Source organism: Corvus cornix, chromosome 1 (genome assembly GCF_000738735.6).
Source record: "Corvus cornix cornix isolate S_Up_H32 chromosome 1, ASM73873v5, whole genome shotgun sequence".
Taxonomy (NCBI): Eukaryota; Metazoa; Chordata; class Aves; order Passeriformes; family Corvidae; genus Corvus; species Corvus cornix.
In genome coordinates this window covers 84,333,385-84,350,660 of record NC_046332.1, presented here as the reverse complement: position 1 = coordinate 84,350,660, position 17,276 = coordinate 84,333,385, and the positions used below count along the sequence as shown (strand labels likewise).

Here is a 17,276-nt window from a genome sequence, read left to right as displayed (position 1 = left end):
GAAGGCCCAGTGTCAAGTCTCTGGATCGATTCAGACAGAACAGGGCTCGAGACAATGTTTCCCACATCCCATGTGTTGTCACAACTGCAGAGCAGTTAACTGCTTCTTGCAGACACTTGACATTTTATTGGAAAGCTGTGAGAATTGGATTAAGTTTGAGCTGATAATATAGAAAAATGGTTTAATTGGTTGTTCTTGTTTTTAACCTTGACAGAACAGGCACTCATGGTGTAAAAACCCCATTGCCTGACCTGTACTGTTTCCTGTACTGCTGAATCACAGGGAGCGTCTCTCACCTTGTGTTGCAGTCCATGAGGCAGAAAAAGCCACCAGGAGAAGAGGTGACTCCTCATAGAATTCTGCTTTGTTCAGGTTGCTACTGTCAGCAGCAATTGGCAGTGACTTTCCCTGCACAGGAAACTCTTTCTAGAGGCTGATATAGTTTTGTAATTTCTGTGGGTCTAGTGTTGTTTCTAATGCTAAAAACTCAAGCACTCTTTTAGCTTTGAAGACATCTGCATTTTAAATAGATATTTCAGAGATGTCAGGTATTTCAGAGGAAAGGGGTGCCCTCTCTTCAACAGTTCTGTATGCACCTTTGGAGAGTAAAGTGAAAATACTTTCTTGCAATACCTGCCCGAGATATTGAAGGGAAGGACAGTGAGTATCCTTATGCTTGCTTTTGTTTTTGTCCCAGGTACAGTTACTTACAGAGGTACATAACAGAGCCACTGCCCTGCAGAGGAGACGAATGGCAGCCCTTGGTCTGGTACAGAAACTCTTTATTGGCAAATGAAGATGAGGAGAGCTCTGTCTTCGGCAGTTTGGGAGAGTGGCCCCCCGTGAGCTCATCTAAGACATCTTCTTTTAAAAGGAAATTGTCTAATGGTATGAAAACTTCCCAGTTCTTGATCAGCTGTATTTTTGTTGTCTGTGTGACAAAACTGCTGTATTTGCTATTTTGCTTTGCTTTAGCAAATTTGCACGTGCTAAAACATATTTCATGCTTTGCATTGGCAGTACAGTACCACGATGTGTTGGATGTTGGGGACTTCCCAGCTTGAACTGTGGTTTTTGCCTTCAGCTTTGTTGTTGTTAAAGGTCCCTTGATCACTCAATAGCAGCAAGGTTGGGCTGAGGACTCCGAGTGACAAGAATTCAAGATTATCTGAATTCTGCTGTGTACTAACATCTGGCATTTGTCTGAGGCACTGAGACTTGGTTGATTGCTTTTAATTGTTAACTTAAGGGCATTGTTGCTTTAGGCCCTGTAGATAATTGAGACAGGAGAGGTATTTCCAGGAGTTGACTCAGATCTTCAGGCCAGATTATCTGGGCCAAGTCATCTTCTAGGGTTTTTCTCTCTGTTGAATTTCTAGGGAGCCTGTAAGATTATACTCCTACCTTAAAGAGTTATAGTTAGATGGGCTGTATCCAGGCTTTAGCAGCATTAATGGACTGCCAATCTGTAATGAAGTATTCACTGCATGGATATGGTGGGACTTAGTTAAAATGTAATAAAGCCATTATGAAAACAATTGCTAATAAAAATGCTAAGTGTTACGGGCATGTGCAGTTGTATGTGGAGGAAAGGAAAATTTTCCACAGTGTCCTTTAGTTTCTTTCTCATTCTTTCTCATAAATCTTCTTTTCAGTGACTTGCCTTCAGAGAGTTGGTTCCTTTGTGTCCCCACAGGCCCTCCTTTCTTGGGCATTATAGAGACTCAGCAGTACTGATAGCAGCTATGGACCAGGGCCAAGTTAATAAATCTAGATTGCAAAAATGACCAGTGGGCAAATTAAATGGATTTTCTTTTAAGTGGCTTTTAGCTGTCTCCTTCAATAAATGAATGCTTTGCTCCAGATGTCCTTTTAAGCTTGGCCCGATTGTTTCACTGCTGTGGGGAACATATTGGAAATGTCCATCTCAAGACCTCTGAGGGTGAGGCTGAAGAACAACTATGTTCACTCTCTGTTGCAGGGTCTTTGCCTGAAACCAGCCAGACTGAAGCAGCAAGCAAAGCCCTGGAACAGCAGGGTGCTTCCCAGCTTCCCTCCTCAGCAGGGAAAAGCAGAAAGAGGCTGAAATCTCGAGAGATGCGCTTGCAGGAGCATTTGCCATTCCTTTGTCCAGGAGGGCTGCGCAGAAGATACTGGTGAGAGTTTGATGTTTTACAAGCTCCTTCACCTGTTCTTACATTGATGCTTGGGGTCTCTCTATCCACCTCTGCTTCTGTTTTTTTAATACTTCATGAGCTAAGGGTGTGTGCCCCTCCTGTCTTTCTTACGGGCTGCGTCCCAAGGACAGGTTGGGGTTTTTTCTTTCCGAGTCCGGTATCTACATTTGCTGCTTTCTTCTGCCACTGTCACAGGGCTTCTGTGCTTTCTTGGAGTAATACTGAGTGTACAGAGAAAAAGACAAGGATGGAGGAAAATTCCCTGTCCTACTTCCCATGTCCAGATTGGAGTGCTGTGGTGTGGGTTACTCTCTGGCTGTTTGCTGGAGCCAGACAAGAAGTGTTTTCTGCATCTCTGGAAATGAAAGAGGATTCTTGTCTCTGCAGATCTGCTATCAACTACTGTGTACCCAGTGGCTTTCTTTTAGAGAAGTGTTGGTGTGTGGCATGCACACGTGCCCAAGTGAAACCCCACACAACTTGGATGTAACAGGTGTTGCAGAAATAGGGAGTCTGCAGTCTACTTTTGAGCAAAGTGCTCAGTTGCAGTATTTGCCTTCAATTCAGTTAATTTATTGAGGTGTTAGGTGCTATTTCCCTTATTAGTAGGTTAAAAGGTGAAACACAAATTCTGGGAAGATGCATATTTTTCCAGGTTTTAGAATACTTGTTAAATGGACATAGTGAATACAAGTAAAATAGAACAAAAATTCATTAAACATCAAGGTAGCCCCTGTTTAAATCAATGTTTTGTTTCTGAACTGCTTTATTGAAAATTCCTCAGAGCATAACCTGTTTCATACTGGGAAATTCTGGGCCAGTAATTTTAGGCTACCTTACATGGATATCAGCAGCAGATCTTACTATGTGAAATACACTGCCTAAAGCACATTTGTGCCATGTGCAGCCTCTGTTACGAGATTTCTCAAGACTTAGCTATTTTTTGGTTTGTTTTTCATTTCTAGCAAAGATGAGATTAAGACAGAAGATGTCTCCGAGGAGGGTCCAGCAGAAGACACAATTGAAGATGTTGACATTGTTGGTACAGACCAGGTAATTCTGGCTGGTTTTCCAGCTCTGAGGACAGCTGTAGTTGAGGTGGGTGGATGTCAGGTCAGAGCCTCCTGGGTAGCCGTGTAGCAGCAAAGGGGGTTGCTCTTTTGTTGCCTTTTTCAGGATGAGAAAAGGGGGATTGCCTTCTTCCCGCTGCAGCTGTAGTTTCCTCCTTCAGCTCAATCTACATTTTTAATGCAATCCTTATTGTAGCATCTAGACATCCTTAGGTCATTCCTAAGGATTGAATGTCACTTAGGATGCATTAAGAGGAGGATCCCATTTCCTTTTTTCCCATACTGTGAAGCTTCCTGATTAGGAGCCATTTGCTGCAGTTGCTTCGTGTTACTGACACATTGCAGAGATGGCACTGCTGCATGGCCTGCAGGGAAGATCTGCTTCAGAAATGGTGTTTGCATTGTGTTCTTTGGATTGAAAGACTTGGAATGTGTCTGATCACTGGTCAGCCCAGGGCTCTTGCTAGAGTATCCCATGTTTCTTTTCCAGTCAAGGTTGTTGGGCAGATTAAATTGTCCCTGAACAAACTGGGGATTTGAAGGGAAGCATGAGAACATTGTGGGCTTGGAGTGGCAACCAGCAGAGCCAGGGGCTTGTCTTGTGAGCACTGATTGCCTTTGGGGTCCAAGTTTGGCAGAGCTGCAGCTGTCTGCCTGGGTCTCAGCTCAGCCCTGGACTGGATCCTTGCTGCAGGGAAGGACTTTCAGTCCTTTGGGCCACTGGAGTGCAAAGACTCAAACAGGACATTGTACAGCAGGGTCTTGTGGAGTGACTGTACAAGGAAAGGGGCGGGGGGGTGGAAGAAAGGCCATGATTTTTCCTGTGCTGCAGCTAATCCCAACCCTTCTGCCCCCTAAAGGTTTCTGTCAGCCTCTACAGGGGGCTAAGCAGTTCCTTCAGGTTTTTCTCCTGTATTTCCCCCTGCTCTCTGCACTTCAGAACATAACTGAAGTGTTTGGCAGACAGTATTTCTGCAGTAAGTCAGGAAACCCCTTGATTTCCAGTGACTCTGGTTATCTGGGATCTAACAACCACATTCATGATTGTTGACTTTTTAAATGAGTTTTTCCTGTAAAGTTCAGCAAATAGTTTTTTACACATGGTGGGCTTTTATTTTTAAAGAGGACTAGAAGGAAAGAAGGAAGGACTTCTACCTTTTCTTTCAGTCATATGCATGTTAAAATGTGGACAGTTTGGCCATGTACTTGAAGCAGCTCCTACTGAAAATAGAAGAATTTAACTCCATGGACAAAGATCGAAGCCATACAGAAAATGCACTACTTATCCAGTATGGTGCCTTTCCCAGTAGTGCCTTTTCTGGGCTTTTTGGGGTATGGAAATACTTCTTTCCTTTTGTGGAAGCTCTAGTTCTATACAAGAGCTGTCTCTATGGCTAAGCTGCTGAATGGTTAGATGCTACACAGTTACTCAGATTCCTTGTGGGCTTTTACATGACATCTCCATCATAGTAGACGACTGACTTAATCTCTTTTTTCTTGTGATATAGGACATTTAAGACACTGAGAGGATGAACAGAAGTGAAGCACACACTTTTTTTCTGCAAATTGTTTAACTTGACAATGTGGTGTGAGGGCATCAGCTGAGGTGGCAGAGACATGGATCAAGTTGTCTCTGTGCCTGTGGGCATCCACTCAGAACCAGTTTGTAGCACTGTGGTTGATTTCTCACCATTGCTGGTTGTGGGAGTTACTGAGGTGGCTGCTGCAAGTCTAGGGTTGGGTATTCTGAGCATCATTACTCAGCTGCATCCTGATCCTTGATGCTGCCTTGGAAAAACTCCCAGCTGAAGGACTGGAATCAGTGTACTGACAAACACCACATCAGACACTGTGAACCAGGTGAGACAAGCGTGTTTGAAGCATGTGGGGGCAGTGCTCTGCTGGCTGTGTTCTGTACTGTTTGAGATAACCAAATGGAGAGCTATGTGCTTCCTTGCACCCAGTGCAGGGGAGAAAGGAGCCTGGCTCAGCTGTGAACACTGGGACCTGCTGGGTGATGGCAAATGCCATTTCCTGCCTGTAAAATGGAAAACCTGGAACAATCAGCTGAAAGTATTTCTATATTCCATTGCTTAGAGAGATGTGGTTAGTGGTCTGTAGGCATCAGGACATGTTCCTGGGAAACTTGTGTCAGGGTTTCAAAGTAACAAAGAAAGCAACTGTGGACCAGCTGACTATTTTCCTCTGGAAGAAGACCTTTGTACCATGAGCACCTGTGGTGTTTACTTGGAAAAAGCTTGGAAAGACAATGTAAATAGACTGTAAATATGGCCATTCAAAAATAGGGGTTTTTGCATTAAGAATTTGCAAATGATCTTCACCCAAGAATGTTTCAGTGGCAGTTAGGCTGGGGAGGGTGGGCTGCTTTCAACTGACCCTTCTCACTGCTCTCTGGAATTGTACATTGCAGTAATCATATCAGCTTTATTTTTTATATATATATATATATATATATATTTTGGATTGTAACTGTGTAAATAAACTACAGAACTATTGCTGTACTGAATGTGCAAGTGATACTCCTACACTGTGTCTGAAGAAAGAAGGGCAGCGATGTGTGCTGGCCTTTGCAGTTGTGTTTATTTTACAGGCTGAGCAGGGAGTTCCCATGAAGATGGAAGTGAAAGCCATGACTGTTGCCCAGGTAGTGGGTATACTGGAGTAGCCACAGTGAATCCATGATGTTTCCTTTTGCCTGGGTGGGTGTAGGGGCTGAGGTACCACTCCCCACATAATGTGGTTGTCAGGTCTCCTCTGATTCAATCAGTAACTCCCCCTACCTGGACTGGGGTACTGATGTTTCCTTCATCCATCTGTGGACGATTTGTGTATCTAGGCCTAAGCACTCACCAGGTAGGCAGAATAGAGCTTGACTAAGAAAACAGTTACACCTGGAACCACATCAAGCATATGGAAGCTTTAGTTCTTGTAACAATGGGCTAGGGCTGGGAATTACCCTGCAAGGGCAAGGTCCAGTAATCCTTAAAAGCTCATGTATTTCAAGAAAATGGACTTCTACAGTAACAACAGGATGCGTTCCACTTAGAAAAGAGGGGACTTGGTTAGCACAAGTATAATAGAGAGCAGGATTTAACAGGCACTTCATTAAACACAAAGTGGCAACAGCAGCTACAGGCTCTGCAGAAGAGATCGACCCTGCACCGTAGTGCTGTGTGACAGAGACATGTCACTGTATGCTGGAAAAGCCTGTGGCTGTTCACTGCCCAGATACAAGTTCCCTTTTTAGGAAGGGTTTCAGGTAGAAAAAAGCAGCAGGTAGAAAAAAGCCTCTCCTGCACTGCAACAGGGGCTCAGGATCATCTTCTGGAAAGCCAGTTGGTCATCCTTTCCCTGAGGGAACAGAGCTTAACAGAAATGCTCTGTGTATCTTTACTGTTGAAAAGCCCCACACCATGGGCAGTAAGTGAAAAGTATCCAGCCACCACAAGGGAAATCTGACATTGGTGAGTCTCTATTAAAACTGGAATAATCAACCCACTTATCTTTTTTTTAAAAAAAAAGATCCTTCAAATGGTATTAAAATGACTTTTTTCCTCAGTAACATTCACCAGCACTTCCGCAACGAGTTTCTTTATACACAGGTGTGTAGGTTTGTGCAGGAGCTGGTGTGATGAGTAGAGCACAACAGGTTTCTCCCAGCTGCTCTGCAATACTCTCTTTTGGATGATGAAAAACCTGCTAGAGGCAGATTGCTTTGAATATGCAGCTTGTACTTACCCAACCAGACTGCAATACCTGTGTAACCCATCTTATGGTGAATGGTTCTTTAACAGTAAGACATGAATTGTGTGCAGTATGTAACAAACATGTTAAATTACATGTATGAAAATCTTTATTTGAAAATACAAACATGTTTTTTAAACATTTTAAAAGATCTACACTGCAACCAAAAAAATAACTTACATCTTTTTGTACATTTTTTTTCCCAACAAAACCTGTTTAACAGTTAAGAGTGAGGCAACAATTTCAAGCTGCTGTGACACTGATGAATATCCATGGAATGTGTCAATAGCAAACAAGCAAAGGGGAGGACAGACAAAAGCACTGAATGCCCACAACAAATTAGTGCACATCACTGATCAAGTAACATTTATACAAAGGATTTAAAAAAAAAATTGGTTCCTTCTACATGAATTATCACACCCATTTTGGATCAAGTATGAACACTCAGACTTCATTGTTAAATAATCTTTTTATGATTAACATCAATGAAAAGACTGAAGTTTAAAAGGGCACACAAAATTAAAGTTGGGGCAAACAAGGACTACAGAGGGAAGAAAAACAGCTTGTCTTGGGTGTTCACTTTCCTTGTATTCTACTAATACGCACAGCTTGTCAGACAAAACTCTGCTTGTAAATGAGTGCTGAACTGTGCACTCATTGTCATGTCTTTTCCTTGCCAAGGCATAAAATAGGGCTGTCTATGAGCATGAGCACATTGCAGGTATAAATTGTCTCCTTACCTCCCATACCAGGACAGAAATACCTGTTCACAGGTGAGATGGAGATGGTCAGTGCCCCACACATCAACTTTGAGAGAATTATACAGTTCTCTTAAAAACAGCAGATTACTTTTCTCTTAAGTCAAATATTGTTATTCTTCCAAAAAGGAATTATGCAACATCTGTAAATAAATATTTTAATCTATTTTACAAACTATAAACTATTGAATAAATACAAAAATCTCATCATTCCGTATAAATGCGCTTCTTTTACTTAAAAGGTAGTGTAGTGATTAAATATTTTTAGCACAAAACTAAGCTGACTTCCTGGAAACAAACCCCAGTGAAATGTATCAGTGTGTAGCAGACCTGCTGCAGACTGTCCCTTCTCTTCTGCAAGTGCCGACCATAAGTAACCTCTACTCAAAATCCTCATCATAGTCATATTCATCCAAGTCTACATCAGCCAGATGGGAAGGCATTTCAAAAAATGGTCTTTTCTCCATTTGATACTTTAGAACACTGGCCTTCTGATGGTCTACAGGATTCAGCTCTGCTTCATACCTAGAAGCAGACAAAAAAAAAAAAAAAAGAAAATGAAGGAGTCTATGCAGAGAGTGCCTAAATGTTGGACCACTAACAAGGCAGCTGCAGGAAGAACATACTTTTCAATATTTTATATTTATAATAAAGAAACATAACCAGAACAGGACCAGGGTTCTGTAATAATTCCCTGAATTTAAGGTAGCTTACTCTCCTACCACATGCCAAACTTTGCAGTCTAATATGCAGCTCTACTGAAAGGATTCAAAGCACACAGTGACACACTGCTCCAGTGGACTACTCATAGGCTAGAAATGGTCAAATGCAAGACTTCAAGTACTTGCCAAAAACCCCTCAAGTTATTTTCAAGAAAGCTGAAATGAAGCTCAGTTAGGAAGAACAGAATAGAGCTGCAGTAGGTTTGACAAACAGGAGGGAATACTGGATTGAGGCTCTTCCTGACATGTGTTTGAGCACCACGAAGCGATAGCAACTGTGCTTTTAAGCAGATGCTGGAAAGCAAAAGCCAACTGTTAATGCAGAAATTATTGATAACTACCTGCTGCTGATGCAGATGAATAGATGGATAATGAAATGTAATGTTTAACTAATGCAAGCCAGTGAAGGCTGGTATTTAAAAAAGGTTAGCTTTAACACTTTACGTGGGATCCATCTATAATTCATAGTGCTTGAAAAACACGAAGTCTCTGTGGAGATTTATGGTGGCAGATTAAAGAACTAACCATTTCCGGGGTTAGGGTGACTCAGGTTCATGCATGTCTTCCCAACCACTACTGAATCTCATCACATGATTTTTTCCATCTACTTGACTGTGCGGAGAATAAGCTTTAGATACTGCAGTATCTGTTCTTTAAAACTGCTTTATGAAGGCATTACATGCTGATTAGAGTTGTTCTTTCAGAGAAAGACATAGGGCAAAGAAGAGTTAAAAAGAATCCACTATGAGCACTAAAATAGAGCAGCACCTTGGGTTTCTCCCATGAGTTCACCACTGATTTAAACAGAAAACAAAAGTCATCTGAAGGTTTAATTCACCAAGTTACACATTTAAAAACCAGGGTTTGTAAAAAGAGATGTATATTTCAGAGTAAGAATTTTGGCTCACACATGTGTACTTGGTAGTCTCACACACAGTTAATTACATATTTTGAGAAGGATTTGTCTTGTCTTTTTTAAATGAATGACAGTGGTGGTGAGGCTCTACTTTAGTAGAGAGGATTCCTATCAACCCTTCTGCTGCATCCTTACCCGTCATTCCACTGGTCACTTGCTGCCTCTTCTGCTACCAAGATATCATACTCTTCAGCAGCATATTTCTCCCAGTCAGAGACCTCTTGACTTTCACCTTCACCATCCTAAACAATCACATTGCATGTTATACAAAAAAATATTAATTGCTAAGCACGTTGCTGTAAAGACTTTTAGAGCTTCGTACTCACCCGCAACATAGAAAACTGATCCTTCTGTTCATGGTCAAGGTATTTTTCAATGTTGAAAAAAGTATCAAAGAACACATTTGTCAACTTACATCGCTTTAAATCATGAAGAGTAATTTTTCCTGTAAAGAAGATTATGAGATAAGATAATTAAGATAAAATAATTAGAGCTGAAGTTATCCCTTCTCCAAAGTGGAGGAATCAAAAGGTACATTATCATTACTCAGTCATCACTGCTCAAGAACATTTGTCACTGATGCTCAATGCAATGGGAGAGATGCAAACAGATGAAATACTCTAACCTAGAGATACGTCCTTCAAAGTGTACAAAACTTCTAAATGTTTCAGATTTTTTTCCTTGCTATGGTTGTCATCCCACAGCCCGTCAGTATATTGGAGTGAGATGCAGTCTACCTCCCTTAGCTATTAAAAATCATTGAAGGTATTAGTTTAAGCTTCTTCAACAGATAGAAGTCTCCAGTGAATTAGCCATTCCTTCCCAAGGAGTGCTTGGGTAGCAGGTAGGAATCTCCTATGGCAGCAGCCCTCTCTCCTCCCTGACTTGAGCAGACAAATGTATGACAGAAATGACAGTGTGTGACTATGCTTCATACAGATGAATTTTTCATAGAGTCAAGGTTGCCACACTTGTCCAGTCTGATCAATATTTATTGCTTGAGAGGAAAGCTAAATGCTCAGAGGTGCTTTGTTTGATTTTTATAGTGTGATACTTTAAAGACTCAAATCAATGGATGTGTTAAGCATTAGAAGTATTTGTCAGGTTGCTCAGAAATGTTACCCTATTTCAAAGCAGAATATTAAAGCTTCTGCAGAAAGGCTAAAAAGTATGAGATACACAAGGGAGGACAGATGACTATCCTTAAAACTCCCCTTTATTGATTCACCTGGAATACAGACAATCTTCCATTGTTAATCAAATAGGAGCTAACTGAAGATGTTATGGAAGAGTTCAATAAAAGCCAGACTTGGACCAGTATTTCCTCAGCACACTGTCCCAGTCTCTAACAAAGTGTAACTCAAGGACATCACAGGGAAGCAAAATCTAAATCCCATTTGTACATGGTTGCATCTGTCATGAAGGGCCCCAGTGCGTTGTGCCTGGCTCATAGCTGGTGCTCCAGAACAACACAAATCCCCCGTGGCACCTGTGCCGTATCTGTCAGACCCACACAGATGTCTGAAGCACTGCACCATCTCAAGTGGCAGCAGCTCTCCACAACCAAGCAAATGATTTGAATCCTAGTTACATAAGCTCCCAGTTTAAGTTAGACTCCTATATTTGGTTCACTGATTTGCTCTCCAGTTTCCATTTATTGCAATGGGAGCTTAGACACTTAACTCTCATGTGGATGCCTACCACTGTCTCTCAAACACCAACAAAACAGGAGTGAAATTAAAGTAATTAATTCAGGTCTCCAGAAATTAAAGCTTGCTTTTCTGTACACAGAGCATTTTATAGAAAGTGTATCGCAGTTTAGCCATAACTTTATGAAAGTGTCTTCTTTTGTTTCAAGTCTACAAAGTGAAACATCAGTTTACACTGCTAGTTTTTTGTATTAGAAAAACAGAAGTTTTTTTTTAAATCCACCTTTTAAACATAATTCAATTTTTACTAAAAAAAAAAAAAATCAAGCCTTCTCAACTGGCTTTCATTTTTATTACCCTAAATAACTCATCTTGGTTGTGTTTGATAGCCTTCTTTTATCATCCTCATGACATAGAAGAGATATATCAATCTTGTTTCATTTGAAATGCAGAACAGAAATATTATTGTAAATGTCTGCTTTTCAGAAGCATAACATAGAACTGGAAGGGAACTACTGAGCTCAGGAGGTGATTGTGAGCAACCATGTAACATAAATGTGCTTCTCAGAGCTTGCCTCACTTCCTCTTAAATGCCCCCCAGCCCCCATGCATTATACAATGTTGGTCTAAGACTTCATTCCACTGATATCAGGGATTGAGCTTTCAGATGAATCACACATAACATTCCTTTTTCATTTACAATTTTTTTTATCTGCCTTTAGAGATGTGTTTTCATCTAGCAAATTCCTTTCAGCTTGGTTTAAATAAGAATATATCAAGCTTTATGTTCTAGTTTTAGCCATTTCAATTCTCTCAGCATGCAAAAACTGACATCTCAATAAATGACAAGTGTCTTTAAAAAAATTTAAGTTTCTTGTAATTTAAATATTCTTAATATTAGAAAGAAAGTGGGCAATAAGCAAGACTTAGTAATTGGTTTTTTTTTCTAACCATAATTGTCTAGAACATCATGCTCACTTCTTAAGGTTTTTTTAGGTGTAAAATATAAACTGAAGTTTCATCATCTAGACATGATACAATGTCAAATGCAGGAGTAGAACGCAGGTCTATGAAAGTCCAAATAAGTGTAAAAAATAGCCAAAAACTCAGAACAGTTTATTATTCTGTTAATTTTAAGCCCCTTGTCATGAATTTCCTAAGGACAGCTTAGGCTTCTAATGTAAAATAAGTCAATACTGGTCTAAGGGACAAACCCTGTTTTGAAACTCTTCCCTCCAGAGAAACTCAATTAAATGAACATTGGAGCAGGTGAGAAATGAGTGAACCATCAAGAGGTTTTGCTGAGAGCCTCACCTCAGCTAGACAGTGACAAGGTATCACTTAAGACTAAATGTGGCTAAAAGCACAAAATAAAAGCTGACAAGGAATTTGAAAGCAGCCTATTAAATTTTAGTATGGAAAGAATGCCTGCCTGCTGTTGGAAGACTGATCGATTATTAAGATTTAATAGACTTTAGTGAGAAGACAACCTCAAGGCATTTTATTTGTATGACCAACTGAGTGCTCTTAAGGCTGCACTGACTCCTAAATCCAGAGAGGCAAGAAGTTACAGATGGAAGAGGATTTTATTACCTTCATGTTGTGGCTTTACAAGATCCAGCATCTGGCACAGACAGTCTTCAAATGGCAAAGGTTCTATGGCCATGTTATCTAATTTTTGGCACTGTTCTTCATAAAAATATTCCAATTCATACATAGACAAAGCACCATCCCCATCAAGGTCCATGCAGCGGAACCAGTATTCAATGCTGAAATTTGGTCATTAAGAGCAAAGAGACAAACTTACTACAGCATTTCAAGAATTCATGCTGCCTCTTTTAAAGGCAAAAGTAGACTTAAGACTACATTCCACTAATCCATACAAAGTCATTAAACACCACCTACTGTGCTAAGAGTTGCTGGTATTTGCTATGCCATCCATTATTGCATTTGAAAACACATTTGTTAATGGTGTAAAGGAGAAGACTAAAACACATCATTTTACGTCAAAATATCAAGGGAGACAACGAAAAATTGATGAAAACTTCAGTATTTTGGGCTTGTTTCCATATTGAACAAGTGATATGTCACATGATAGGTTTCTTATCAGTACCATGCAGCTAATAGTAGCTGCACAGCTTCCCAAAATCATTGGCATCATGGAACAGCTGCAATGTCCTTAATGTATGGCCCTGTTCATAAATAGGCCACATACAACTTATGGAACAATAACATTGAATTAGCCTCTTAAAAGTCATTCAAATAGACTTCTACAGCAACAACAACAGCAGACACTGATAAATAAGGACGATGCAAAGAACTGGGCCAGTTTTCCACTCATGTTTTTATAGTTTAGCTTCTTCCATTAGAGTTGCAGCTGTTCATCAGTGGTCCCCATTTAAGGGCTGGAAAAACAAAGTCAGTCTTTGTTTCTGTTAAAACAAATTAATTCTTACCTAGTTGGTGTTTTCTTGTCCTCTTCGGATATCAAAAACCAGACAAAATCAGCGTAGCTAATCTTCCCATCTTTTTGTGCTTTTCTACCTCTTGAAGGCCAATGAGGAATAAGATAGAAAATTTATTTTAGAACACCTAGCTTTTACAAAGCAAAATTAGGATTGTTTTCCTTGTTGCTACTAACTATTTACTCCTAAACGATGAAGTGTTCATAAGGTGACTTATGACAGAGTTCACTGACCACTCAGGATAAGGAGCTTGTGTGCTCTGTTCTGTTTCTAATGCAATGGTGAAGAGGAAAGGGCAACTGGAGAGGAAGGTAGTACCCTCTCCAGGACTTACAGCTTTTCTCCCTGGGCAGCAATGCCGCTGCTTAATTGTTAACAGAAGAGCCATCTCAAATAATTTTTGATGATATATTATATACAAGTACATATGCTTTTTAGAATTTCTATTCAGGTAAAAGTGATGAGAACTTAAAAGCTTTATAGAACTCCACAAGCTAAAAGTTTTTGAATGAAAATGTGAAGATAAAAATGACATAGAAATATTCAGGAAGCAAATGTCTGTGGCAAGAACAAAATTGTCTGTTTCTACTCTCCTACCGCAGCAACCACATAAGTTCCACATAGTCAACCTGTCTATTAAATAGTCAGGTAGGCGGTTCCTAGACATATTACATTTCAATAATAAAATTCATTTTTTTCTGTTTTATCTTCAAGATGTCTGGGAAAATATGGTATATGTTTTGTCTTGCCCAAAAAACTCACATAAAGGAGTAAGCTCTAGACATATGTCTGCTAAATCTCTCTTCAGCTTTTATTTCTGTTTATCAGTTGCTTTCTAGCTCAGACACTTTCTAGCAAGCAAACACTTCAAAAATGAATAAAATGCCATAAATACACAAGAGGAAGTCAATCCGAAGGGGAGAAATAAAGAATGACTGTCAAAAATGTGAAGTAATTCAACTGGAGGCATTTTGGTAAATTTATTGATGCAATAAGCATTGATTTTGCAATTAATACTTAAAAGCTCAGTTCTCCTTGAACATTTTTCAGGTTTGAGGGATGGAAAAAGAATGATGCTAACATTTCTTACTTCCTCATTCTCAGTCCTGCTAAGTTGTACAATATCCAGTGGCCAGTGTTCATATGGGTGAAGAAAGGGAGAGTGAAGAACTTGAACTGTGCCAAAGGTTCCAAGACCACTCTAGTACTACTAGAGTTTAAACTACAATACTAAATCTTGAAATTCACTGCTCCTTTGTGAGGGGGAGCCATTTTTTTCCCCTGGCAATATCATACAATTTAACAAGCAAAAATTAAATTGGATTTAGGTCAGCATACAAAATACATACCTTGTTACTGCTCCTGAGAAGATGCGCTCTATCATCCGATTTGAAATTGCTGTGAAGAAAGGTTTAAAACGTGTCAACTCTATGCAAGTTATTTTTGCCTTGTATTGTCTCATTGAAGAGTTTACTGGAACTCTTATATATACACATATCAGCAAGAAAGACCAAGTGTAGTGCTCATTAATCCCTTTGAGTCCTTTTAGAGAGGATCTCTTAACACAAAGTCTCCAAAACAAAGCTAGAACCAGCCAGCTTTGAATTCAAACTTAACACAGAAACAGTGGTGCAATAAAAGTAATAAAATTGGCTGATTAATAAAACAGCATTTCCCAGTTCTTTGACAAGTAAATAATGTTTTCCAGTGGCATTAAGTTTTACATGACCTTGGCAAAGAGCCAAAACAGAATTGGCACGATCACACATAATAAACATACCTTACTGATTCTGACGGGTCTAATTTTGACGTGGTTTTGACCCATGCTTCTATTTTGAAACCATTTCAGGGATTTTAGAGACATATCTTAACTGAGCACTACATCTGTAAAGGATCTTCAACTTATACTTAAGAATTTGCAAAATTAAATTGCAGGTGGCACTGTATTAGTTGTGCTTTCTGTATAAAATGTACTAACACAGTAGAGCAGCCACTCAAATGAAAGCAGTTTTCCTTTCTCACTGTCCTAAAGCATAGTCAAACTATAGCAGGCAAATTTTCAGAAGGAATCAGAGTTGTGTTTATCCTTTTTAACACGGGATAATACTCCATAATCACTTTGTGCTTAAGTAAGCTTTCCTGTCCTGAAAGGAACACTATTAGGATGGGCACTAGGCATCTAAAAAGAGCCCCAACAGTTCCATACAAACTACAAGAATATTTAAAATAGGAACAAGCATGCAAGACTACAGAATAATGGTCACTGCATATTATACATGCAGAAAATGTAAACCTGCTAACCAGTACTAAATAGTATTAAACCAAAACACACTGCAGCTGAGTTAGCAAAACTTTAAAATAAGCCAAGTACCAAGAAGGTATGTTTACCTTTTCTACTCTTTCCATACCTTGCCATAAAAGTAATGCTACTCGAATAATACCAGTAAAATGGATAGTGTCCAAGATAACAACCCAAAATTGCCAAATAAAACCATTTATAATATACCAACACTTAAGTGGTATTTCCTCCACTTCTTTGCCAAGATCACAATTCAAATTCAGAATTTTCCTCAAATGTGGTATTCGTAGATGCATCACGGATGACTTGTCCTGCTTTAGTTCACTGAGCCAGCAGGATCAGCTACACCAACAAACTTATGAAACTGGCCTTGGCATTAAACCACTTCCTCAGCTCAAAGTTTACAGGTCATTTAATACATGTGAACAAAGGTGCTTCATTTGTCATACCATGATCATTATGTCGAGCTAAATCCTTCCGATCAATGTAGAGGTCATGGTCTGTATCCAGCTCCCAAAATTTGCAATAGATAACATAAAAATGTTCATATGAGAAGTACTCTGTCAGCTGGTTAATATCAGGTTCCTCTTCCAATAATGCCACATTCTATTATCAGAAGGATAAATAGAACACATTAAAGCGTTTGTAAGACATTTGTTTGTTGAATGATCTGAGTTCTCACAACCAAATTAATATCTAATGCTATTTCAGTGGAACAATTTGTTTTCAGGGACAGTGCACACCATACAGCGTGACAGTGAAACTGAACACACAGGGTGGAAAATTAATGCATTCACGGAAGAACGAGTAGATCAGACCAACTTCTGCTTCACAGATTTGCAGGTATACAGCTCTAGATACAAAAAATTACATTTAAACATATTCTAATGTATGAGAATTAATGCAATTGGGTCTTCATTACTTTTTGGAAAAGGAGGAAATGCTATTTCTGTTACTCCCTTAAGCCTTTAGTTAATGCAGTTTTAAAACTTGTAGAAATATCTGTCTTGCAAAATTTTACATGTTATGTACCTGCAAAAAGTTGCTTTTCCTGAGCTCATTGCAAGTTATTTTCCCAGACCAGGACCTATTTACTGTATAAAATATTCTCTGTATGACCTGCAAGAAAGAGAAAATGGAAAGAAACCTTAGCTATGGTAGTTAAATGCTCGTCCAAGTATTTGTCAAAGATGTCTTAGTACAGCTGCATTAGAAAGCTCCATCTTTCTCCTATTTCTATTCTTTTCATTAGACAGAGCTTGTGTCATACTATCCATTATCCAAACCATTTCTAAACTACACCTAAACTCATCTAGGTAAGTTTTATTTCAATGCTGCAGTATCTATGTCTCACTCAGTAATGCTGCAGAATATGCTAGCCAAAATATGTCTATTGGCAATTTCACTACCTCCAGTCTTCCAGATCTAGAGGATATAATCTATTAAACATATTAA

General features: G+C 39.4%; 2 protein-coding genes across 5 annotated transcripts in view; one reads left to right on the top strand and one right to left on the bottom strand.

Annotated features, from left to right (window-relative positions):
* Positions 1-5,769, top strand: part of LOC104686021 (cohesin subunit SA-2-like) — a 61,745-nt gene extending 55,976 nt beyond the window's left edge. For both annotated transcript variants that reach the window (XM_010394172.3, XM_010394173.3), the window contains 4 exons: positions 698-888; positions 1,982-2,156; positions 3,143-3,230; positions 4,756-5,769. In XM_010394172.3, coding sequence (XP_010392474.1) covers positions 698-888; positions 1,982-2,156; positions 3,143-3,230; positions 4,756-4,764 — 463 coding nt within the window. In that variant the 3' untranslated portion in view covers positions 4,765-5,769. The remainder of the gene's footprint in view (positions 1-697; positions 889-1,981; positions 2,157-3,142; positions 3,231-4,755) is intronic.
* Positions 5,770-7,098: 1,329 nt separating this feature from the next.
* Positions 7,099-17,276, bottom strand: part of PPP2R3B (protein phosphatase 2 regulatory subunit B''beta) — a 50,583-nt gene continuing 40,405 nt past the window's right edge. For all 3 annotated transcript variants that reach the window (XM_010394169.4, XM_010394170.4, XM_010394171.4), the window contains 8 exons: positions 16,854-16,940; positions 16,271-16,427; positions 14,872-14,920; positions 13,514-13,603; positions 12,651-12,826; positions 9,735-9,853; positions 9,544-9,650; positions 7,099-8,295 (listed from right to left, as the gene is read on the bottom strand). In XM_010394169.4, the coding sequence (XP_010392471.1) occupies positions 8,151-8,295; positions 9,544-9,650; positions 9,735-9,853; positions 12,651-12,826; positions 13,514-13,603; positions 14,872-14,920; positions 16,271-16,427; positions 16,854-16,940 (930 nt within the window). In that variant the 3' untranslated portion in view covers positions 7,099-8,150. The remainder of the gene's footprint in view (positions 8,296-9,543; positions 9,651-9,734; positions 9,854-12,650; positions 12,827-13,513; positions 13,604-14,871; positions 14,921-16,270; positions 16,428-16,853; positions 16,941-17,276) is intronic.